General features: G+C 43.6%; 1 protein-coding gene across 1 annotated transcript; it reads left to right on the top strand.

Moving 5' to 3' along the window:
* The first annotated feature begins 293 nt into the window (after positions 1–293).
* Positions 294–15,266, top strand: LOC121557772. Its single transcript, XM_045214494.1, has 6 exons — positions 294–415; positions 506–574; positions 2,645–2,685; positions 7,354–7,677; positions 8,501–8,665; positions 14,908–15,266. Exons 4-6 carry the CDS (start codon positions 7,377–7,379, stop codon positions 15,030–15,032), a joined length of 591 nt encoding a protein of 196 aa, XP_045070429.1. The 5' UTR covers positions 294–415; positions 506–574; positions 2,645–2,685; positions 7,354–7,376; the 3' UTR covers positions 15,033–15,266.
* The last annotated feature ends 11,198 nt before the right edge of the window (positions 15,267–26,464 follow it).

The raw sequence follows: 26,464 nt of genomic DNA, 5'->3' as shown, positions 1-26,464 counted from the left end.
ATAGACTATAATTCTGTCTTCTTTAGGAGGACCAGTGTCTAGTGTGGACAGACAGACCTGCTGCTGCCTCTCCTCGTATCTCTCCCTCCTCTCCTCGTATCTCTCCCTCCTCTCCTCGTATCTCTCCCTCCTCTCCTCGTATCTCTCCCTCCTCTCCTCGTATCTCTCCCTCCTCTCCTCGTATCTCTCCCTCCTCTCCTCGTATCTCTCCCTCCTCTCCTCGTATCTCTCCCTCCTCTCCTCGTATCTCTCCCTCCTCTCCTGTTCTCCCACCCCCTTCCTCCTCCCCCCGCCTCCCTCCTTACTCCCCCACGCCATCCAGTGCTTGTCTCCCCCCCTCCTCCCCTCGTCTCCCTCGCTCCTCTCCCGGCTCGTCGGTCAAATTGAGTCCCAGGCTTCTGGTGCTGAGAGCAGGGTAAGGCCCCCATCTCACACACACATTGCTGGACTGTAGAACGTAATGGGGTTGTGTGTTATTATTGATGTATTATTGCTTGTGTTGTAGGTTAGGACTCGATAATGGTAAATCCCCAAAGAGAAGACTTTTCAGCAGCGCTGGACCCCCCAGGAAGAGGTGTGTGTGTGTATATAGTGTGTGCACAGTGCATTCAGAAAGAGACACCACAACACTACATAAAGAGACCTAAGACAACAACATAGCATGACAGCAACACAACATGACAACACAACATGGTAGCAACACAACATGACAACAACATGGTAGCAACACAACATGACAACAACATGGTAGCAGCACAACATGACAACAACATGGTAGCAACACAACATGGTAGCAGCACAACATGGTAGCAACACAACATGGTAGCAGCACAACATGGTAGCAACACAACATGGTAGCAACACAACATGGTAGCAGCACAACATGGTAGCAGCACAACATGGTAGCAACACAACATGGTAGCAGCACAACATGGTAGCAGCACAACATGGTAGCAGCACAACATGGTAGCAACACAACATGGTAGCAACACAACATGGTAGCAGCACAACATGGCAGCAGCACAACATGGTAGCAGCACAACATGGTAGCAACACAACATGGTAGCAACACAACATGGTAGCAGCACAACATGGTAGCAACACAACATGACAACAACATGGTAGCAACACAACATGGTACAAACATTATTGGGCAACAGACAACAGCACAAAGGGCAAGAAGGTAGAGACAACAATACATCAAGCAAACTTTTTTGAAGCACCTTTGGCAGCGATTACAGCCTCAACTCTTCTTGGGTATGATGCTACAAGCTTGGCACACCTGTATTTGAGGAGTTTCTCCCATTCTTCTCTGCAGATCCTCTCAAGCTCTGTCAGGTTGGATGGGGACCGTCACTGCACAGCTATTTCAGGTTCAAGTCCGGGCTCTGGCTGGGCCACTCAAGGACATTCAGAGACTTGTCCCGAAGCCACTCCTGCATTGTCTTGGCTGTGTGCTTAGGGTTGTTGTCCTGTTGGAAGGTGACCCTTCGCCCCAGTCTGAGGTCCTGAGCGCTCTGGAGCAGGTTTTCATCAAGGATCTCTCTGTACTTTGCTCCATTCATCTTTGCCTCGATCCTAACTAGTCTCCCAGTCCCTGCCGCTGAAAAACCTCCCCACAGCATGATGCTGCCACCACCATGCTTCACCGTAGGGATGGTACCAGGTTTCCTCCAGACGTGACGCTTGGCATTCAGGCCAAAGAGTTCAATCTTGGTTTCATCAGACCAGAGGTCTTGTTTCTCATGGTCTGAGAGTCTTTAGGTGCCTTTTGGCAAACTCCAAGCGGGCTGTCATGTGCCTTTTACTGAGGAGTGGCTTCCGTCTGGCCACTCTACCATAAAGGCCTGATTGGTGGAGTGCTGCAGAGATGGTTGTCCTTCTGGAAGGTTCTCCCATCTCCACAGAGGAACTCTAGAGCTCTGTCAGAGTGACCATCGGGTTCTTGGTCACCTCCCTGACCATGGCACTTCTCCCCAGATTGCTCATTTTGGCCAGGCGGCCAGCTCTAGGAAGGGTCTTGGTGACAAGCATTTCGCTACACCCGCTATAACATCTGCTAAACACGTGTATGTGACAAATAAAATTTGATTTGATTTGATTCCAAACTTCTTCCATTGAAGAATGATGGAGGCCACAGTGTTCTTGGGGACCTTCAATGCACAGACATTTTTTGGGACCCTTCCCCAGATCTGTGCATCGACACAATCCTGTCTCAGAGCTCTACAGACAATTCCTTCGACCTCATGACCTGGTTTTTGCTCTGACATGCACTGTCAACTGTGGGACCCTATATAGACGTGTGTGTGCCTTTCCAAATCATGTCCAATCAATTGAATTTACCACAGGTGGACTCCAATCAAGTTGTAGCATCATCTCAAGGATGATCAATGGAAACAGAATGCACCTGAGCTCAATTTCGAGTCTCATAGCAAAGAGTCTGAATACTTATGTAAATAAGGTATTTCAGTTTTTTATTTTTTATAAAAAAACTTTTTTTGAGGGAGAAAATGTATTTAATCTATTTTAGAATAAGACTGTAATGTAACAAAATGTGGAGTAAGTCAAGGGGTCTGAATACATTCCGAAAGCACTGTGTATATATATAATGTGTGTCTCATCTGTTCTCTGTTGTTCTCTGCAGACTGACTCTAGGGACCCATCCAGAGGAGGAGACCGACACAGGTCAGACTGAGTTTAGAGTAAAAAATACTATGTTGTAGTAACGTTGTAGTAGTGTTGTAGTAACGTTGTAGTAGTGTTGTAGTAGTGTTGTAGTAACGTTGTAGTAGTGTTGTAGTAAGGGTTGTAGTAGTGTAGTAGTAACGTTGTAGTAACGTTGTAGTTGTAACATGTCTCAGAGGGCAATCTGTAGTAATGTTGTAGTAATGTTGTAGTAGTGTTGTTGTAATGTTGTAGTAATGTTGTAGTAACGTTGTAGTAGTGTTGTAGTAACATTGTAGTAGTGTTGTAGTAACGTTGTAGTTGTAACATGTCTCAGAGGGCAATCTGTAGTAACATTGTAGTAATGTTGTAGTAGTGTTGTTGTAATGTTGTAGTAATGTTGTAGTAACGTTGTAGTAGTGTTGTAGTAACATTGTAGTAGTGTTGTAGTAACGTTGTAGTTGTAACATGTCTCAGAGGGCAATCTGTAGTAATGTTGTAGCAATGTTGTAGTAGTGTTGTAGTAACGTTGTAGTAGTGTTGTAGTAAGGGTTGTAGTAGTGTTGTAGTAACGTTGTAGTAGTAACGTTGTAGTAACGTTGTAGTTGTAACATGTCTCAGAGGGCAATCTGTAGTAATGTTGTAGTAGTGTTGTAACGTTGTAGAAGTGTTGTAGTAATGTTGTAGTAGTGTTGTAGTAACATTGTAGTTGTAACATGTCTCAGAGGGCAATCTGTAGTAACATTGTAGTAATGTTGTAGTAACGTTGTAGTAATGTTGTAGTAACGTTGTAGTAGTGTTGTAGTAACATTGTAGTAGTGTTGTAGTAACGTTGTAGTTGTAACATGTCTCAGAGGGCAATCTGTAGTAATGTTGTAGTAATGTTGTAGTAGTGTTGTAGTAACGTTGTAGTTGTAACATGTCTCAGAGGGCAATCTGTAGTAACGTTGTAGTAATGTTGTAGTAGTGTTGTAGTAACGTTGTAGTAGTGTTGTAGTAAGGGTTGTAGTAGTGTTGTAGTAACGTTGTAGTAGTAACGTTGTAGTAACGTTGTAGTAACGTTGTAGTTGTAACATGTCTCAGAGGGCAATCTGTAGTAATGTTGTAGTAGTGTTGTAACGTTGTAGAAGTGTTGTAGTAATGTTGTAGTAGTGTTGTAGTAACATTGTAGTTGTAACATGTCTCAGAGGGCAATCTGTAGTAACATTGTAGTAATGTTGTAGTAGTGTTGTTGTAACGTTGTAGTAATGTTGTAGTAATGTTGTAGTAGTGTTGTAGTAACATTGTAGTAGTGTTGTAGTAACGTTGTAGTTGTAACATGTCTCAGAGGGCAATCTGTAGTAATGTTGTAGTAATGTTGTAGTAGTGTTGTAGTAACGTTGTAGTTGTAACATGTCTCAGAGGGCAATCTGTAGTAGTGTTGTAGTAATGTTGTAGTAGTGTTGTAGTAACGTTGTAGTTGTAACATGTCTCAGAGGGCAATCTGTAGTAGTGTTGTAGTAATGTTGTAGTAACGCTGTAGTAATGTTGTAGTAGGCAAGACAAAAGTATTTTCACGATTTCAGTTATATTATCAAAATCAATCAATCAATCAATCAATCAATCAATCAATCATAGCCCGTTTTTGGACTCATTCAGTAGTTGTTGCCTGATTCAATAGAACCCTGTTGAAGAATGTTAGAATGATCATTTATATTCCTAAAACATAAGTTGAAAATGATACCGTTGCTGCTTCCAGTTGTCATGGCTTTGTGATTTATGGCTGAGTGTCCAAGCACTGGTTTTAAATGTCCAAATTCATAATCAATATGCTGAAATAGGTCGTGATATTTTGAAGACCAAAACATAAAAAGTATATTAATACATGTCAAATGTGTACCTTATAAACTGCACATGCACCAACATTTACCAAGCATCCACTCTAAACTGGAATTGATTAGCTTGTTCTACGGCAGGGTTCTTCAGTTCCGGTCCTGGAGGGCCGAAACACTTCTGTTTTTATTTCTACCTGGTAGTTAATTGCACTCACCTGGTGTCCCAGGTCTGAATTAGCCCCTGATTAGAAGGAGAGGATGAAAAACAGAGGTGTTTCAGCCCCCTCCAGGACCCTGTAATCTACTGTAATCAATAGCGTACAAATGAATCACTCACATTGATATTGTATTGAAATCAATTGAATGTGGAATATAACCGTGGCAACATGTACCACATGAACTACATAGACCAGTGGATAGATGACAGCCTGCCATTTATCAACTCATCTCCTTGGGAGACCGTGTGATCCTGGACTTCCTGACAGGCCGCTGATTTGATTTGATTTGATTTACGGTAGATGGCCAATACCAAAAAGGATAATTACTTCACAGGTAGTTGTGCACAGTGTCTGCCTGCCTGCCAGTTGAAAATCTAATGCCAATGTGTGTTTGTGTAGGCTACATGCCCCTCCCCCTCCGCAGCATAGCTGTAGCCCCTCCCCCTCCGCAGCATAGCTGTAGCCCCTCCCCCTCCGCAGCATAGCTGTAGCCCCTCCCCCTCCGCAGCATAGCTGTAGCCCCTCCCACTCCGCAGCATAGCTGTAGCCCCTCCCACTCCGCAGCATAGCGGTAGCCCCTCCCCCTCCGCAGCATAGCGGTAGCCTACTGACGTTACAAGTATGATTCAGAAGATGGGGAGAGAGATTTTTAATTAGAGAAGAATGGATTAACTTTTTAAATGCCTGTTAGGGATACTATAGTTGTCACATTTCACATTGGATTAACTACAAAAATGTAAGACGTGTTTTTAAATATTTTAAAATATTTTTTGTATTTTTTTCCTCCTTTTTTTCTTTTGATTTGCTGGTGTTTTACAGCCTTTTGATTTGCTGGTGTTTTACAGCCTTTTGATTCGCTGGTGTTTTACAGTCTTTTAATGTCCAAAAAGAACCACCAGTTGGGGAATTTTGTGGTATCCAATTGGTAGTTACAGTCTTGTCCCATCGCTGCAATCCCCGTACGGACACGGGAGAGGCGAAGGTCGAGAGTCGTGTGTCCTCCGAAACACAACCCAACCTAGCCGCACTGCTTCTTGACACAGTGCCCGCTCAACCCGGAAGCCAGCCGCACCAATGTGCCGGAGGAAACACCGTACACCTGGAGACCGAGTAAGCGTGCACTGTGCCCGGCCTGCCACAGGAGTCGCTAGTGCGCTATGGGACAAGAACATCCCTGCCGGCCAAACCCTCCCCTACCCTGGACGGCGCTGGGCCAATTATGCGCCGCCCCATGGGTCTCCCGGTGGCGGCCGGCTGCGACAGAGCCTGGACTCGAACCAGGATCTCTAGTGGCACAGCTAGCACTGCGATGCAGTGCCTTAACGTGTTTTTAATTCTGGTGCCGCTCTGCACACACAAGCTTGTTAGCTAGCTAGCTACTTCAGGTCCAGCGTTAAACCAACTCTGAAGTTCAAAGACATTCAAAGTTCCTCCATACAAGCCGCTCCTCCGTAGGTAGAATTCTGTGGGAACAGAAAGGAACAATATAAACCGCTACTTTTTTGGGGGTTCGAACCGGTTCAGAACTTTATTTTGCTGGTTGGAACAGTGGAACGGAACGAAAAAAATTATGGTTCTGTTCAGAACTAAATGATTGGAAAATAATTTATGTTCAAACCTCTGGGGTAGTCTGTAGTAACGTTGTAGTTATAACATCTCTCTGTCAGAGGGCAGTCTGTGGTAACGTTGTAGTTATAACATCTCTCTGTTAGAGGGCAGTCTGTAGTAACGTTGTAGTTGTAACATCTCTCTGTCAGAGGGCAGTCTGTGGTAACGTTGTAGTTATAACATCTCTCTGTTAGAGGGCAGTCTGTAGTAACGTTGTAGTTGTAACATCTCTCTGTCAGAGGGCAGTCTGTAGTAACGTTGTAGTTGTAACATCTCTCTGTCAGAGGGCAGTCTGTGGTAACGTTGTAGTTGTAACATCTCTCTGTTAGAGGGCAGTCTGTAGTAACGTTGTAGTTGTAACATCTCTCTGTCAGAGGGCAGTCTGTAATAACGTTGTAGTTGTAACATCTCTCTGTCAGAGGGCAGTCTGTGGTAACGTTGTAGTTGTAACATCTCTCTGTCAGAGGGCAGTCTGTAGTAACGTTGTAGTTGTAACATCTCTCTGTCAGAGGGCAGTCTGTAGTAACGTTGTAGTTATAACATCTCTCTGTCAGAGGGCAGTCTGTAGTAACGTTGTAGTTGTAACATCTCTCTGTCAGAGGGCAGTCTGTAGTAACGTTGTAGTTGTAACATCTCTCTGTCAGAGGGCAGTCTGTAGTAACGTTGTAGTTGTAACATCTCTCTGTCAGAGGGCAGTCTGTAATAACGTTGTAGTTGTAACATCTCTCTGTCAGAGGGCAGTCTGTAGTAACGTTGTAGTTGTAACATCTCTCTGTCAGAGGGCAGTCTGTAGTAACGTTGTAGTTGTAACATCTCTCTGTCAGAGGGCAGTCTGTAGTAACGTTGTAGTTGTAACATCTCTCTGTCAGAGGGCAGTCTGTGGTAACGTTGTAGTTGTAACATCTCTCTGTCAGAGGGCAGTCTGTAGTAACGTTGTAGTTGTAACATCTCTCTGTCAGAGGGCAGTCTGTAGTAACGTTGTAGTTGTAACATCTCTCTGTCAGAGGGCAGTCTGTAGTAACGTTGTAGTTGTAACATCTCTCTGTCAGAGGGCAGTCTGTGGGAAGCCTCCATGGAGTTCCTGGAGACCAACGATGATGAGCATGATGAAGATGATGATGAGGATGATCAGGCCTTCCTCACGGCCCCATCCTCTCCTGTCTCGTTGTCGGGTGGGTGTCGGCTGGGCCTGGCTCACGTTGCCATGGAGACGCTGCCCCTACAGTACTGCCCGGCGACCAGGGAGGAACAGGCGGTTGCCGTGGAGATGCAGACAGGAGAGTTCCAGAACCTTCAGTGTTGTAGAAGTCTAGAGAACTACAGCCCTTCAGTGAGCTACACCCAGACAGGACACTACACACTCACACTCAGAGGTATACATATGTACACAGTTTTGATTAATTGAAATTGAAATTGCCTCCTTGCAAAAGAGGTTTCTAACCTTCCCTCCCGCCCGCCCTCTCTCTCTCTCCCCCTCCATCCCTCCCTCTCTCCATCTCTCTCTCTCTGTCTGTGTCTCTCTCTCTCTCTCGCTCTCTCTCTCTCTCTCTCTCTCTGTCTTTCTCTCTGTGTCTGTCTGTGTCTGTCTCTCTCTCTCTCTCTCTCTCTCTCTCTCTCTCTCTCTCTCTGTGTTTCTCTCTCTCTCTCTCTCTCCCCCTCCATCCATCCCTCCCTCTCCATCTCTCTGTCTGTCTGTCTGTCTCTCTCCATCTCTCCCTCTCTCCATCTCTCCCTCTCTCCCTCCCTCTCTCTCTCCCTCTCTCTCTCTCTCTCTCTCTCTCTCTCTCTCTCTCTCTCTCTCTCTCTCTCTATCTATCTATCTATCTATCTATCTATCTATCTATCTATCTATCTATCTCTCTCTCTCTCTCTCTCTCTCTCTCTCTCTCTCTCTCTCTCTCTCTCTCTCTCTCTCTCTCTCTCTCTCTCCCCTCTCTGTCTCTCTCTCTCCCTCTCTGTCTCTCTCTCTCTCTCTCTCTCTCTCTCTCTCTCTCTCTCTCTCTCTCTCTCTCTCTCTCTCTCTCTCTCCCCTCTCTGTCTCTCTCTCTCTCTGTCTCTGTCTCTCTCTCTCTCTCTCTCTCTCTCTCTCTCTCTCTCTCTCTCTCTCTCTCTCTGTCTCTCTCTCTCTCTCTCTCTCTCTCTCTCTCTCTCTCTCTCTCTCTCTCTCTCTCTCTCTCTCTCTCTCTATCTCTCCAGCTCTATCTGATGGGGTGGTGGTAGATGCAGTGTTCCTACCTGCTAGCTCCGCCTCCAGTGCCCCTTCAGGCCCCTCCCCTCCACATGGCCCCTCCCACTCCGACCACTGGTTCACCATCCTGACACACGGAGGCTTTTCACCACACACTCCACCACCTGCACCAGGTAACACACACCTCCACCTGGTAACACACACCACCACCTGGTAACACACACCACCACCTGGTAACACACACCACCACCTGGTAACACACACCACCACCTGGTAACACACACCTCCACCTCCACCTGGTAACTCACACCTCCACCTGGTAACACACACCTCCACCTGGTAACACACACCTCCACCTGGTAACACACACCTCCACCTGGTAACACACACCTCCACCTGATAACACACACCTCCACCTCCACCTGGTAACACACACCTCCACCTGGTAACACACACCTCCACCTGGTAACACACACCTCCACCTCCACCTGGTAACACACACCTCCACCTGGTAACACACACCTCCACCTGGTAACACACACCTCCACCTCCACCTGGTAACACACACCACCACCTGGTAACACACACCTCCACCACCACCTGGTAACACACACCACCACCTGGTAACACACACCTCCACCTGATAACACACACCTCCACCACCACCTGGTAACACACACCACCACCTGGTAACACACACCTCCACCTGATAACACACACCTCCACCTGATAACACACACCACCACCTGGTAACACACACCACCACCTGGTAACACACACCTCCACCTGGTAACACACACCACCACCTGGTAACACACACCACCACCTGGTAACACACACCACCACCTGGTAACACACACCTCCACCTGGTAACACACACCACCACCTGGTAACACACACCACCACCTGATAACACACACCTCCACCTGGTAACACACACCACCACCTGGTAACACACACCTCCACCTGGTAACACACACCACCACCTGGTAACACACACCACCACCTGGTAACACACACCACCACCTGGTAACACACACCTCCACCTGGTAACACACACCTCCACCTGGTAACACACACCACCACCTGGTAACACACACCACCACCTGATAACACACACCTCCACCTGGTAACACACACCACCACCTGGTAACACACACCTCCACCTGGTAACACACACCACCACCTGGTAACACACACCACCACCTGGTAACACACACCTCCACCTGGTAACACACACCTCCACCTGGTAACACACACCTCCACCTGGTAACACACACCTCCACCTGGTAACACACACCTCCACCTGGTAACACACACCACCACCTGGTAACACACACCTCCACCTGGTAACACACACCACCACCTGGTAACACACACCACCACCTCCACCTGGTAACACACACCTCCACCTGATAACACACACCTCCACCTGATAACACACACCTCCACCTGGTAACACACACCACCACCTCCACCTGGTAACACACACCTCCACCTGGTAACACACACCACCACCTGATAACACACACCTCCACCTGGTAACACACACCACCACCTGGTAACACACACCTCCACCTCCACCTGGTAACACACACCTCCACCTCCACCTGGTAACACACACCTCCACCTCCACCTGGTAACACACACCTCCACCTGGTAACACACACCTCCTCCTGATAACACACACCTCCACCTGATAACACACACCTCCACCTGGTAACACACACCTCCTCCTGGTAACACACACCTCCTCCTGATAACACACACCTCCACCTCCACCTGGTAACACACACCACCACCTGGTAACACACACCACCACCTGGTAACACACACCTCCACCTCCACCTGGTAACACACACCACCACCTCCACCTGGTAACACACACCTCCACCTGATAACACACACCTCCACCTGGTAACACACACCACCACCTGGTAACACACACCACCACCTGGTAACACACACCACCACCTGGTAACACACACCTCCACCTCCACCTGGTAACGCACACCTCCACCTGGTAACACACACCACCACCTGGTAACACACACCTCCACCTGATAACACACACCACCACCTGGTAACACACACCACCACCTGGTAACACACACCTCCACCTGGTAACACACACCTCCACCTGGTAACACACACCACCACCTGGTAACACACACCTCCACCTGGTAACACACACCACCACCTGGTAACCCACACCTCCACCTGGTAACACACACCACCACCTGGTAACACACACCACCACCTGGTAACACACACCTCCACCTCCACCTGATAACACACACCTCCACCTGGTAACACACACCACCACCTGGTAACACACACCACCACCTGGTAACACACACCTCCACCTCCACCTGGTAACACACACCACCACCTGGTAACACACACCTCCACCTACACCTGATAACACACACCTCCACCTGGTAACACACACCTCCACCTCCACCTGGTAACACACACCTCCACCTGGTAACACACACCTCCACCTGGTAACACACACCTCCACCTCCACCTGGTAACACACACCACCACCTGGTAACACACACCTCCACCTGGTAACACACACCACCACCTGGTAACACACACCACCACCTGGTAACACACACCACCACCTGGTAACACACACCTCCACCTGGTAACACACACCACCACCTGGTAACACACACCACCACCTGGTAACACACACCTCCACCTCCACCTGGTAACACACACCACCACCTGGTAACACACACCTCCACCTCCACCTGGTAACACACACCTCCACCTGGTAACACACACCTCCACCTGGTAACACACACCTCCACCTGGTAACACACACCTCCACCTGATAACACACACCACCACCTGGTAACACACACCTCCACCTGATAACACACACCTCCACCTGGTAACACACACCACCACCTGGTAACACACACCACCACCTCCACCTGGTAACACACACCTCCTCCTGGTAACACACACCTCCTCCTGATAACACACACCTCCACCTCCTCCTGCTAACACACTCCTCCTCCTGATAACACACACCACCACCTGGTAACACACACCTCCACCTGGTAACACACACCTCCACCTGGTAACACACACCTCCACCTGGTAACACACACCTCCACCTGGTAACACACACCTCCACCTGGTAACACACACCTCCTCCTCCTCCTGATAACACACACCACCACCTGGTAACACACACCACCACCTGGTAACACACACCTCCACCTCCACCTGGTAACACACACCACCACCTGGTAACACACACCTCCACCTGGTAACACACACCTCCACCTGGTAACACACACCACCACCTGGTAACACACACCACCACCTGGTAACACACACCTCCACCTGGTAACACACACCTCCTCCTGGTAACACACAGCACCACCTGGTAACACACACCTCCTCCTGGTAACACACACCACCACCTCCACCTGGTAACACACACCTCCTCCTGGTAACACACACCTCCACCTCCACCTGGTAACACACACTCCACCTCCACCTGGTAACACACACCTCCACCTGGTAACACACACCTCCTCCTGATAACACACACCTCCACCTGATAACACACACCTCCACCTGGTAACACACACCTCCTCCTGGTAACACACACCTCCTCCTGATAACACACACCTCCACCTCCACCTGGTAACACACACCACCACCTGGTAACACACACCACCACCTGGTAACACACACCTCCACCTCCACCTGGTAACACACACCACCACCTCCACCTGGTAACACACACCTCCACCTGATAACACACACCTCCACCTGGTAACACACACCACCACCTGGTAACACACACCACCACCTGGTAACACACACCACCACCTGGTAACACACACCTCCACCTCCACCTGGTAACGCACACCTCCACCTGGTAACACACACCACCACCTGGTAACACACACCTCCACCTGATAACACACACCACCACCTGGTAACACACACCACCACCTGGTAACACACACCTCCACCTGGTAACACACACCTCCACCTGGTAACACACACCACCACCTGGTAACACACACCTCCACCTGGTAACACACACCACCACCTGGTAACCCACACCTCCACCTGGTAACACACACCACCACCTGGTAACACACACCACCACCTGGTAACACACACCTCCACCTCCACCTGATAACACACACCTCCACCTGGTAACACACACCACCACCTGGTAACACACACCACCACCTGGTAACACACACCTCCACCTCCACCTGGTAACACACACCACCACCTGGTAACACACACCTCCACCTACACCTGATAACACACACCTCCACCTGGTAACACACACCTCCACCTCCACCTGGTAACACACACCTCCACCTGGTAACACACACCTCCACCTGGTAACACACACCTCCACCTCCACCTGGTAACACACACCACCACCTGGTAACACACACCTCCACCTGGTAACACACACCACCACCTGGTAACACACACCACCACCTGGTAACACACACCACCACCTGGTAACACACACCTCCACCTGGTAACACACACCACCACCTGGTAACACACACCACCACCTGGTAACACACACCTCCACCTCCACCTGGTAACACACACCACCACCTGGTAACACACACCTCCACCTCCACCTGGTAACACACACCTCCACCTGGTAACACACACCTCCACCTGGTAACACACACCTCCACCTGGTAACACACACCTCCACCTGATAACACACACCACCACCTGGTAACACACACCTCCACCTGATAACACACACCTCCACCTGGTAACACACACCACCACCTGGTAACACACACCACCACCTCCACCTGGTAACACACACCTCCTCCTGGTAACACACACCTCCTCCTGATAACACACACCTCCACCTCCTCCTGGTAACACACACCTCCTCCTGATAACACACACCACCACCTGGTAACACACACCTCCACCTGGTAACACACACCTCCACCTGGTAACACACACCTCCACCTGGTAACACACACCTCCACCTGGTAACACACACCTCCACCTGGTAACACACACCTCCTCCTCCTCCTGATAACACACACCACCACCTGGTAACACACACCACCACCTGGTAACACACACCTCCACCTCCACCTGGTAACACACACCACCACCTGGTAACACACACCTCCACCTGGTAACACACACCTCCACCTGGTAACACACACCACCACCTGGTAACACACACCACCACCTGGTAACACACACCTCCACCTGGTAACACACACCTCCTCCTGGTAACACACAGCACCACCTGGTAACACACACCTCCTCCTGGTAACACACACCACCACCTCCACCTGGTAACACACACCTCCTCCTGGTAACACACACCTCCACCTGGTAACACACACCTCCACCTGGTAACACACACCACCACCTGGTAACACACACCTCCACCTCCACCTGGTAACACACACCACCACCTGGTAACACACACCTCCACCTGATAACACACACCTCCACCTGGTAACACACACCTCCACCTGGTAACACACACCTCCACCTCCACCTGATAACACACACCTCCACCTCCACCTGGTAACACACACCACCACCTGGTAACACACACCTCCACCTGGTAACACACACCTCCACCTGGTAACACACACCTCCACCTGGTAACACACACCTCCACCTGGTAACACACACCTCCACCTGGTAACACACACCTCCACCTGGTAACACACACCTCCACCTGGTAACACACACCTCCACCACCACCACCTGGTAACACACACCTCCACCACCACCACCTGGTAACACACACCTCCACCTCCACCTGATAACACACACCTCCACCTCCACCTGGTAACACACACCTCCACCTGGTAACACACACCTCCACCTGGTAACACACACCACCACCTGATAACACACACCACCACCTGGTAACACACACCTCCACCTGGTAACACACACCTCCACCTGGTAACACACACCTCCACCTGGTAACACACACCACCACCTGGTAACACACACCTCCACCTCCACCTAGTAACACACACCACCACCTGGTAACACACACCTCCACCTGGTAACACACACCTCCACCTGGTAACACACACCTCCACCTGGTAACACACACCACCACCTGATAACACACACCTCCACCTCCACCTGGTAACACACACCTCCACCTCCACCTGGTAACACACACCTCCACCTGGTAACACACACCTCCACCTGGTAACACACACCTCCACCTGGTAACACACACCACCACCTGATAACACACACCTCCACCTCCACCTGGTAACACACACCTCCACCTCCACCTGGTAACACACACCTCCACCTGGTAACACACACCTCCACCACCACCTGGTAACACACATCATAATAATGATAACTGTACTCTCTCGTCCTATCCTAGCGGACCTGATCGCAACGGCCTCCCAGCTGGCCAATCAGAGGCTGTTGTGTGTTCTGGAGGTGTGTCTTCTGGGAGGAGACAGAGTGGAGGTGGTACTGAGTAGAGCCTTCCCTCTGAAAGACTGACCTCTTCATCATGCGTCATATACAAATCTAATCTACTGTATGTGGGAGTCAATTAATCTACTGTATGTGGGAGTAAATTTTGTTGACTAAATGTTTGTCATTATTTGATCACACACAGACCCTCTCTCTCTCTCACAAACACACACACACACACACACATGACTGTGCAGTGTAAAGCCAGCTATTGTATATTGTTTGAAACAGTGTTTTACAGGTGAAGGCTCCTGAGATGGTTAAAAACAGTACTATGTAGTAGGGTTACTAACAGGGTTACTAACAGGGTTAATAAACAGTACTATGTAGTAGGGTTACTAACAGGGTTACTAACAGGGTTAATAAACAGTACTATGTAGTAGGGTTACTAACAAGGTTAATAAACAGTACTATGTACTAGGGTTACTAACAGGGTTACTAACAGGGTTAATAAACAGTACTATGTAGTAGGGTTACTAACAGGGTTAATAAACAGTACTATGTAGTAGGGTTACTAACAGGGTTAATAAACAGTACTATGTAGTAGGGTTACTAACAGGGTTAATAAACAGTACTATGTACTAGGGTTACTAACAGGGTTACTAACAGGGTTAATAAACAGTACTATGTAGTAGGGTTACTAACAGGGTTACTAACAGGGTTAATAAACAGTACTATGTAGTAGGGTTACTAACAGGGTTACTAACAGGGTTAATAAACAGTACTATGTAGTAGGGTTACTAACAGGGTTACTAACAGGGTTAATAAACAGTACTATGTACTAGGGTTACTAACAGGGTTACTAACAGGGTTAATAAACAGTACTATGTAGTAGGGTTACTAACAGGGTTACTAACAGGGTTAATAAACAGTACTATGTAGTAGGGTTACTAACAGGGTTACTAACAAGGTTAATAAACAGTACTATGTACTAGGGTTACTAACAGGGTTACTAACAGGGTTAATAAACAGTACTATGTAGTAGGGTTACTAACAGGGTTAATAAACAGTACTATGTAGTAGGGTTACTAACAGGGTTAATAAACAGTACTATGTAGTAGGGTTACTAACAGGGTTACTAACAGGGTTAATAAACAGTACTATGTAGTAGGGTTACTAACAGGGTTACTAACAGGGTTAATAAACAGTACTATGTAGTAGGGTTACTAACAGGGTTACTAACAGGGTTAATAAACAGTACTATGTAGTAGGGTTACTAACAGGGTTACTAACAGGGTTACTAACAGGGTTAATAAACAGTACTATGTAGTAGGGTTACTAACAGGGTTACTAACAGGGTTAATAAACAGTACTATGTAGTAGGGTTACTAACAGGGTTACTAACAGGGTTAATAAACAGTACTATGTAGTAGGGTTACTAACAGGGTTAATAAACAGTACTATGTACTAGGGTTACTAACAGGGTTACTAACAGGGTTAATAAACAGTACTATGTACTAGGGTTACTAACAGGGTTACTAACAGGGTTAATAAACAGTACTATGTAGTAGGGTTACTAACAGGGTTACTAACAGGGTTAATAAACAGTACTATGTAGTAGGGTTACTAACAGGGTTAATAAACAGTACTATGTACTAGGGTTACTAACAGGGTTAATAAACAGTACTATGTAGTAGGGTTACTAACAGGGTTAATAAACAGTACTATGTACTAGGGTTACTAACAGGGTTACTAACAGGGTTAATAAACAGTACTATGTACTAGGGTTACTAACAGGGTTACTAACAGGGTTAATAAACAGTACTATGTAGTAGGGTTACTAACAGGGTTAATAAACAGTACTATGTACTAGGGTTACTAACAGGGTTACTAACAGGGTTAATAAACAGTACTATGTAGTAGGGTTACTAACAGGGTTAATAAACAGTACTATGTACTAGGGTTACTAACAGGGTTACTAACAGGGTTAATAAACAGTACTATGTACTAGGGTTACTAACAGGGTTACTAACAGGGTTAATAAACAGTACTATGTACTAGGGTTACTAACAGGGTTACTAACAGGGTTAATAAACAGTACTATGTAGTAGGGTTACTAACAGGGTTAATAAACAGTACTATGTGCTAGGGTTACTAACAGGGTTACTAACAGGGTTAATAAACAGTACTATGTACTAGGGTTACTAACAGGGTTACTAACAGGGTTAATAAACAGTACTATGTAGTAGGGTTACTAACAGGGTTAATAAACAGTACTATGTAGTAGGGTTACTAACAGGGTTAATAAACAGTACTATGTAGTAGGGTTACTAACAGGGTTAATAAACAGTACTATGTAGTAGGGTTACTAACAGGGTTACTAACAGGGTTAATAAACAGTACTATGTAGTAGGGTTACTAACAGGGTTACTAACAGGGTTAATAAACAGTACTATGTACTAGGGTTACTAACAGGGTTAATAAACAGTACTATGTAGTAGGGTTACTAACAGGGTTACTAACAGGGTTAATAAACAGTACTATGTACTAGGGTTACTAACAGGGTTAATAAACAGTACTATGTAGTAGGGTTACTAACAGGGTTACTAACAGGGTTAATAAACAGTACTATGTAGTAGGGTTACTAACAGGGTTACTAACAGGGTTAATAAACAGTACTATGTAGTAGGGTTACTAACAGGGTTACTAACAGGGTTAATAAACAGTACTATGTACTAGGGTTACTAACAGGGTTAATAAACAGTACTATGTAGTAGGGTTACTAACAGGGTTACTAACAGGGTTAATAAACAGTACTATGTACTAGGGTTACTAACAGGGTTACTAACAGGGTTAATAAACAGTACTATGTACTAGGGTTACTAACAGGGTTACTAACAGGGTTAATAAACAGTACTATGTAGTAGGGTTACTAACAGGGTTAATAAACAGTACTATGTAGTAGGGTTACTAACAGGGTTACTAACAGGGTTAATAAACAGTACTATGTAGTAGGGTTACTAACAGGGTTACTAACAGGGTTAATAAACAGTACTATGTAGTAGGGTTACTAACAGGGTTACTAACAGGGTTAATAACAGGGTTAATAAACAGGGTTAATAAACTGTACTATGTAGTAGGGTTACTAACAGGGTTACTAACAGGGTTAATAAACAGTACTATGTAGTAGGGTTACTAACAGGGTTAATAAACAGTACTATGTACTAGGGTTACTAACAGGGTTACTAACAGGGTTAATAAACAGTACTATGTACTAGGGTTACTAACAGGGTTACTAACAGGGTTAATAAACAGTACTATGTAGTAGGGTTACTAACAGGGTTACTAACAGGGTTAATAAACAGTACTATGTACTAGGGTTACTAACAGGGTTACTAACAGGGTTAATAAACAGTACTATGTACTAGGGTTACTAACAGGGTTACTAACAGGGTTAATAAACAGTACTATGTACTAGGGTTACTAACAGGGTTACTAACAGGGTTAATAAACAGTACTATGTAGTAGGGTTACTAACAGGGTTAATAAACAGTACTATGTACTAGGGTTACTAACAGGGTTACTAACAGGGTTAATAAACAGTACTATGTAGTAGGGTTACTAACAGGGTTAATAAACAGTACTATGTACTAGGGTTACTAACAGGGTTACTAACAGGGTTAATAAACAGTACTATGTACTAGGGTTACTAACAGGGTTACTAACAGGGTTAATAAACAGTACTATGTACTAGGGTTACTAACAGGGTTACTAACAGGGTTAATAAACAGTACTATGTAGTAGGGTTACTAACAGGGTTACTAACAGGGTTAATAAACAGTACTATGTAGTAGGGTTACTAACAGGGTTACTAACAGGGTTAATAAACAGTACTATGTAGTAGGGTTACTAACAGGGTTAATAAACAGTACTATGTACTAGGGTTACTAACAGGGTTACTAACAGGGTTAATAAACAGTACTATGTAGTAGGGTTACTAACAGGGTTAATAAACAGTACTATGTACTAGGGTTACTAACAGGGTTACTAACAGGGTTAATAAACAGTACTATGTAGTAGGGTTACTAACAGGGTTAATAAACAGTACTATGTACTAGGGTTACTAACAGGGTTACTAACAGGGTTAATAAACAGTACTATGTACTAGGGTTACTAACAGGGTTAATAAACAGTACTATGTAGTAGGGTTACTAACAGGGTTAATAAACAGTACTATGTACTAGGGTTACTAACAGGGTTACTAACAGGGTTAATAAACAGTACTATGTAGTAGGGTTACTAACAGGGTTAATAAACAGTACTATGTACTAGGGTTACTAACAGGGTTACTAACAGGGTTAATAAACAGTACTATGTACTAGGGTTACTAACAGGGTTACTAACAGGGTTAATAAACAGTACTATGTAATAGGGTTACTAACAGGGTTAATAAACAGTACTATGTACTAGGGTTACTAACAGGGTTACTAACAGGGTTAATAAACAGTACTATGTAGTAGGGTTACTAACAGGGTTAATAAACAGTACTATGTAGTAGGGTTACTAACAGGGTTACTAACAGGGTTAATAAACAGTACTATGTAGTAGGGTTACTAACAGGGTTAATAAACAGTACTATGTAGTAGGGTTACTAACAGGGTTAATAAACAGTACTATGTACTAGGGTTACTAACAGGGTTACTAACAGGGTTAATAAACAGTACTATGTAGTAGGGTTACTAACAGGGTTAATAAACAGTACTATGTAGTAGGGTTACTAACAGGGTTAATAAACAGTACTATGTACTAGGGTTACTAACAGGGTTACTAACAGGGTTAATAAACAGTACTATATAGTAGGGTTACTAACAGGGTTACTAACAGGGTTAATAAACAGTACTATGTAGTAGGGTTACTAACAGGGTTACTAACAGGGTTAATAAACAGTACTATGTAGTAGGGTTACTAACAGGGTTAATAAACAGTACTATGTAGTAGGGTTACTAACAGGGTTACTAACAGGGTTAATAAACAGTACTATGTAGTAGGGTTACTAACAGGGTTACTAACAGGGTTAATAAACAGTACTATGTAGTAGGGTTACTAACAGGGTTAATAAACAGTACTATGTAGTAGGGTTACTAACAGGGTTAATAAACAGTACTATGTAGTAGGGTTACTAACAGGGTTACTAACAGGGTTAATAAACAGTACTATGTAGTATGGTTACTAACAGGGTTAATAAACAGTACTATGTAGTAGGGTTACTAACAGGGTTAATAAACAGTACTATGTAGTAGGGTTACTAACAGGGTTAATAAACAGTACTATGTAGTAGGGTTACTAACAGGGTTAATAAACAGTACTATGTAGTAGGGTTACTAACAGGGTTACTAACAGGGTTAATAAACAGTACTATGTAGTAGGGTTACTAACAGGGTTACTAACAGGGTTAATAAACAGTACTATGTAGTAGGGTTACTAACAGGGTTAATAAACAGTACTATGTACTAGGGTTACTAACAGGGTTACTAACAGGGTTAATAAACAGTACTATGTACTAGGGTTACTAACAGGGTTACTAACAGGGTTAATAAACAGTACTATGTAGTAGGGTTACTAACAGGGTTAATAAACAGTACTATGTAGTAGGGTTACTAACAGGGTTACTAACAGGGTTAATAAACAGTACTATGTAGTAGGGTTACTAACAGGGTTACTAACAGGGTTAATAACAGTACTATGTAGTAGGGTTACTAACAGGGTTACTAACAGGGTTAATAAACAGTACTATGTAGTAGGGTTACTAACAGGGTTACTAACAGGGTTAATAAACAGTACTATGTACTAGGGTTACTAACAGGGTTACTAAACAGTACTATGTACTAGGGTTACTAACAGGGTTAATAAACAGTACTATGTACTAGGGTTACTAACAGGGTTAATAAACAGTACTATGTAGTAGGGTTACTAACAGGGTTAATAAACAGTACTATGTAGTAGGGTTACTAACAGGGTTACTAACAGGGTTAATAAACAGTACTATGTACTAGGGTTACTAACAGGGTTACTAACAGGGTTAATAAACAGTACTATGTAGTAGGGTTACTAACAGGGTTACTAACAGGGTTAATAAACAGTACTATGTAGTAGGGTTACTAACAGGGTTAATAAACAGTACTATGTAGTAGGGTTACTAACAGGGTTACTAACAGGGTTAATAAACAGTACTATGTAGTAGGGTTACTAACAGGGTTAATAAACAGTACTATGTAGTAGGGTTACTAACAGGGTTAATAAACAGTACTATGTACTAGGGTTACTAACAGGGTTAATAAACAGTACTATGTAGTAGGGTTACTAACAGGGTTAATAAACAGTACTATGTAGTAGGGTTACTAACAGGGTTAATAAACAGTACTATGTACTAGGGTTACTAACAGGGTTACTAACAGGGTTAATAAACAGTACTATATAGTAGGGTTACTAACAGGGTTACTAACAGGGTTAATAAACAGTACTATGTAGTAGGGTTACTAACAGGGTTAATAAACAGTACTATGTAGTAGGGTTACTAACAGGGTTACTAACAGGGTTAATAAACAGTACTATGTAGTAGGGTTACTAACAGGGTTACTAACAGGGTTAATAAACAGTACTATGTAGTAGGGTTACTAACAGGGTTAATAAACAGTACTATGTAGTAGGGTTACTAACAGGGTTAATAAACAGTACTATGTAGTAGGGTTACTAACAGGGTTACTAACAGGGTTAATAAACAGTACTATGTAGTATGGTTACTAACAGGGTTAATAAACAGTACTATGTAGTAGGGTTACTAACAGGGTTAATAAACAGTACTATGTAGTAGGGTTACTAACAGGGTTACTAACAGGGTTAATAAACAGTACTATGTAGTAGGGTTACTAACAGGGTTACTAACAGGGTTAATAAACAGTACTATGTAGTAGGGTTACTAACAGGGTTAATAAACAGTACTATGTACTAGGGTTACTAACAGGGTTAATAAACAGTACTATGTAGTAGGGTTACTAACAGGGTTACTAACAGGGTTAATAAACAGTACTATGTAGTAGGGTTACTAACAGGGTTACTAACAGGGTTAATAAACAGTACTATGTAGTAGGGTTACTAACAGGGTTAATAAACAGTACTATGTACTAGGGTTACTAACAGGGTTAATAAACAGTACTATGTAGTAGGGTTACTAACAGGGTTACTAACAGGGTTAATAAACAGTACTATGTAGTAGGGTTACTAACAGGGTTACTAACAGGGTTAATAAACAGTACTATGTAGTAGGGTTACTAACAGGGTTACTAACAGGGTTAATAAACAGTACTATGTAGTAGGGTTACTAACAGGGTTAATAAACAGTACTATGTAGTAGGGTTACTAACAGGGTTAATAAACAGTACTATGTAGTAGGGTTACTAACAGGGTTACTAACAGGGTTAATAAACAGTACTATGTAGTAGGGTTACTAACAGGGTTAATAAACAGTACTATGTACTAGGGTTACTAACAGGGTTACTAACAGGGTTAATAAACAGTACTATGTAGTAGGGTTACTAACAGGGTTACTAACAGGGTTAATAAACAGTACTATGTAGTAGGGTTACTAACAGGGTTAATAAACAGTACTATGTAGTAGGGTTACTAACAGGTGTAATAAACAGTACTATGTAGTAGGGTTACTAACAGGGTTACTAACAGGGTTAATAAACAGTACTATGTAGTAGGGTTACTAACAGGGTTACTAACAGGGTTAATAAACAGTACTATGTAGTAGGGTTACTAACAGGGTTAATAAACAGTACTATGTAGTAGGGTTACTAACAGGGTTAATAAACAGTACTATGTACTAGGGTTACTAACAGGGTTACTAACAGGGTTAATAAACAGTACTATGTAGTAGGGTTACTAACAGGGTTACTAACAGGGTTAATAAACAGTACTATGTAGTAGGGTTACTAACAGGGTTAATAAACAGTACTATGTAGTAGGGTTACTAACAGGTGTAATAAACAGTACTATGTAGTAGGGTTACTAACAGGGTTACTAACAGGGTTAATAAACAGTACTATGTAGTAGGGTTACTAACAGGGTTACTAACAGGGTTAATAAACAGTACTATGTAGTAGGGTTACTAACAGGGTTAATAAACAGTACTATGTAGTAGGGTTACTAACAGGTGTAATAAACAGTACTATGTAGTAGGGTTACTAACAGGGTTACTAACAGGGTTAATAAACAGTACTATGTAGTAGGGTTACTAACAGGGTTACTAACAGGGTTAATAAACAGTACTATGTAGTAGGGTTACTAACAGGGTTACTAAACAGTACTATGTAGTAGGGTTACTAACAGGGTTAATAAACAGTACTATGTAGTAGGGTTACTAACAGGGTTACTAACAGGGTTAATAAACAGTACTATGTAGTAGGGTTACTAACAGGGTTAATAAACAGTACTATGTAGTAGGGTTACTAACAGGGTTACTAACAGGGTTAATAAACAGTACTATGTAGTAGGGTTACTAACAGGGTTACTAACAGGGTTAATAAACAGTACTATGTAGTAGGGTTACTAACAGGGTTAATAAACAGTACTATGTAGTAGGGTTACTAACAGGGTTAATAAACAGTACTATGTAGTAGGGTTACTAACAGGGTTAATAAACAGTACTATGTACTAGGGTTACTAACAGGGTTACTAACAGGGTTAATAAACAGTACTATGTAGTAGGGTTACTAACAGGGTTAATAAACAGTACTATGTACTAGGGTTACTAACAGGGTTAATAAACAGTACTATGTAGTAGGGTTACTAACAGGGTTACTAACAGGGTTAATAAACAGTACTATGTAGTAGGGTTACTAACAGGGTTAATAAACAGTACTATGTAGTAGGGTTACTAACAGGGTTAATAAACAGTACTATGTAGTAGGGTTACTAACAGGGTTAATAAACAGTACTATGTACTAGGGTTACTAACAGGGTTAATAACAGGGTTAATAAACAGTACTATGTAGTAGGGTTACTAACAGGGTTAATAAACAGTACTATGTACTAGGGTTACTAACAGGGTTAATAAACAGTACTATGTACTAGGGTTACTAACAGGGTTAATAAACAGGGTTAATAAACAGTACTATGTAGTAGGGTTACTAACAGGGTTACTAACAGGGTTACTAAACAGTACTATGTACTAGGGTTACTAACAGGGTTACTAACAGGGTTAATAAACAGTACTATGTAGTAGGGTTACTAACAGGGTTACTAACAGGGTTAATAAACAGTACTATGTACTAGGGTTACTAACAGGGTTAATAAACAGTACTATGTACTAGGGTTACTAACAGGGTTACTAACAGGGTTAATAAACAGTACTATGTAGTAGGGTTACTAACAGGGTTACTAACAGGGTTAATAAACAGTACTATGTACTAGGGTTACTAACAGGGTTAATAAACAGTACTATCTAGCATAGTTGTAAAGTACTTAAGCAAAAATTAAGTAGTTATTTTTTGGTATCTGTACCTCACTATTTATATTTTTGTCAACTTTTACTTTTACTTCACTACATTCCTAAAGAATATTATATACTTTTTACTCCATACATTTTCCCTGACACCCAAAAGTACTCGTTAAATTTTGAATGCTTAGCAGGACAGGAAAATTGTCTAATTCACGCACTTATCAACATCCCTGGTCATCCATACTGCCTCTGATCTGGCAGACTCACTAAACACATGCTTCGTTTTTAAATGAGGTCTTGAGTTTTAGAGCGCGCCCCTGGCTATCCGTAAACAAAAAAAGAAGAAAATGGCGCCGTCTGGTTTGCTTAATGTAAGGAATTTGAAAATATTTGTACAATATTTACATTTGAGTAATTTAGCAGATGCTCTTATCCAGAGTGACTTACAGTAGTGCTCTACCAACTGAGCTACACAGGACACCATGATACCTAAATATATTTTAGCAATTATATTTAATTTTGATACTTAAGTATCTTTAAAACCAAATACTATTAGACTATTACTCAAGTAGTATTTTACTGGGTGACTTTTACTTGAGTCATTTTCTATTAAGGTATCTTTACTTTTACTCAAGTATGACAATTGGGTACTTTTTCCACCACTGCTATCTAGTAGGGTTACTAACAGGGTTAACGAACAGTACTACACTACATCACCAAAAGTATGTGGACACCTGCTCATCGAACATCTCATTCCAAAATCATGGGCATTAATATGGAGTTGGTCCCCCTTTGCTGCTATAACAGCCTCCACTCTTCTGGGAAGGCTTTCCACTAGATGTTGGAACATTGCTGCGGGGACTTGCTTCCATTCAGCCACAAGAGCATTAGTGAGGTCGGGCACTGATGTTGGGCGATTAGGCCCGGCTCGCAGTCGGCGTTCCAATTCATCCCAAAAGTGTTCGATGGGGTTGAGGTCAGGGCTCTGTGCATGTCAAGTTCTTCCACACCAATTTCGACAACATTTCTGTATGGACCTCGCTTTGTGCATGGGGACATTGTGCTCTTGTGGCTGAATGGAATCAAGTGTGTGTGTGTGTGTGTGTGTGTGTGTGTGTGTGTGTGTGTGTGTGTGTGTGTGTGTGTGTGTGTGTGTGCGTGCGTGTGTGTTAGTGTGTGGAGTGTGTGGAGTGTGTGTGTTAGTGTGTGGAGTGTGTGTGTTAGTGTGTGGAGTGTGTGTGTTAGTGTGTGGAGTGTGTGTGTTTACATTTACACTACTGGTCAAAAGTTTTAGGACACCTACTCATTCAAGGGTTTTGCATTGCAGGTGACTACTTCATGAAGCTGGTTGAGAGAATGCCAAGAGTGTGCAAAGCTGTCATCAAGGCAAAGGGTGGCTATTTGAAGAATCTCAAATATAAAATATATTTTGATTTGTTAAACACTTTTTTGGTTACTACATGATTCCATATGTGTTATTTCATAGTTTTGATGTCTTCACCATTATTCTACAATGTAGAAAATAGTAAAAATAAAGAAAAACCCTTGAATGAGTAGGTGTTCTAAAACTTTTGACCGGTAGTGTACATGTACATTTTAGTCATTTAGCAGATGCTCTTGTCCAGAGCGACTTACAGTTAGTGCATTCATCTGTAGAAAGCTAACAGTAAACCAACATTGAGACACATGTGAGAGACCAGCTTTAGGGAGATGTTTCTCTCATGTTGCTGAAGAGCCCTTAATGCTGCTCCACTAGACCACACCATTAACTATACCTAGTAATTATAATAAGCATAATAGTATTATTATCATTATTATTTATAATATGCAATAATATTCTCTGTTCAGTAAAGATCACCCTACATATTCTGCCACTTTTTAACCTCATATTGATTATTAACTGCACCATACCAGCGTCTACATATATGTGAAAATGGCGCATTTCTATGACCTGTGGTTCAAAAGATAATTGTGATTTTCAAAACCTGCAAGGAGTTTCTGGCCAGAGGGAGGGTAT

Source organism: Coregonus clupeaformis, unplaced genomic scaffold, assembly GCF_020615455.1.
Source record: "Coregonus clupeaformis isolate EN_2021a unplaced genomic scaffold, ASM2061545v1 scaf0269, whole genome shotgun sequence".
Taxonomy (NCBI): Eukaryota; Metazoa; Chordata; class Actinopteri; order Salmoniformes; family Salmonidae; genus Coregonus; species Coregonus clupeaformis.
Note: the sequence above shows the minus strand (reverse complement) of the source record. Positions and strands in the feature narration are given on the sequence as shown.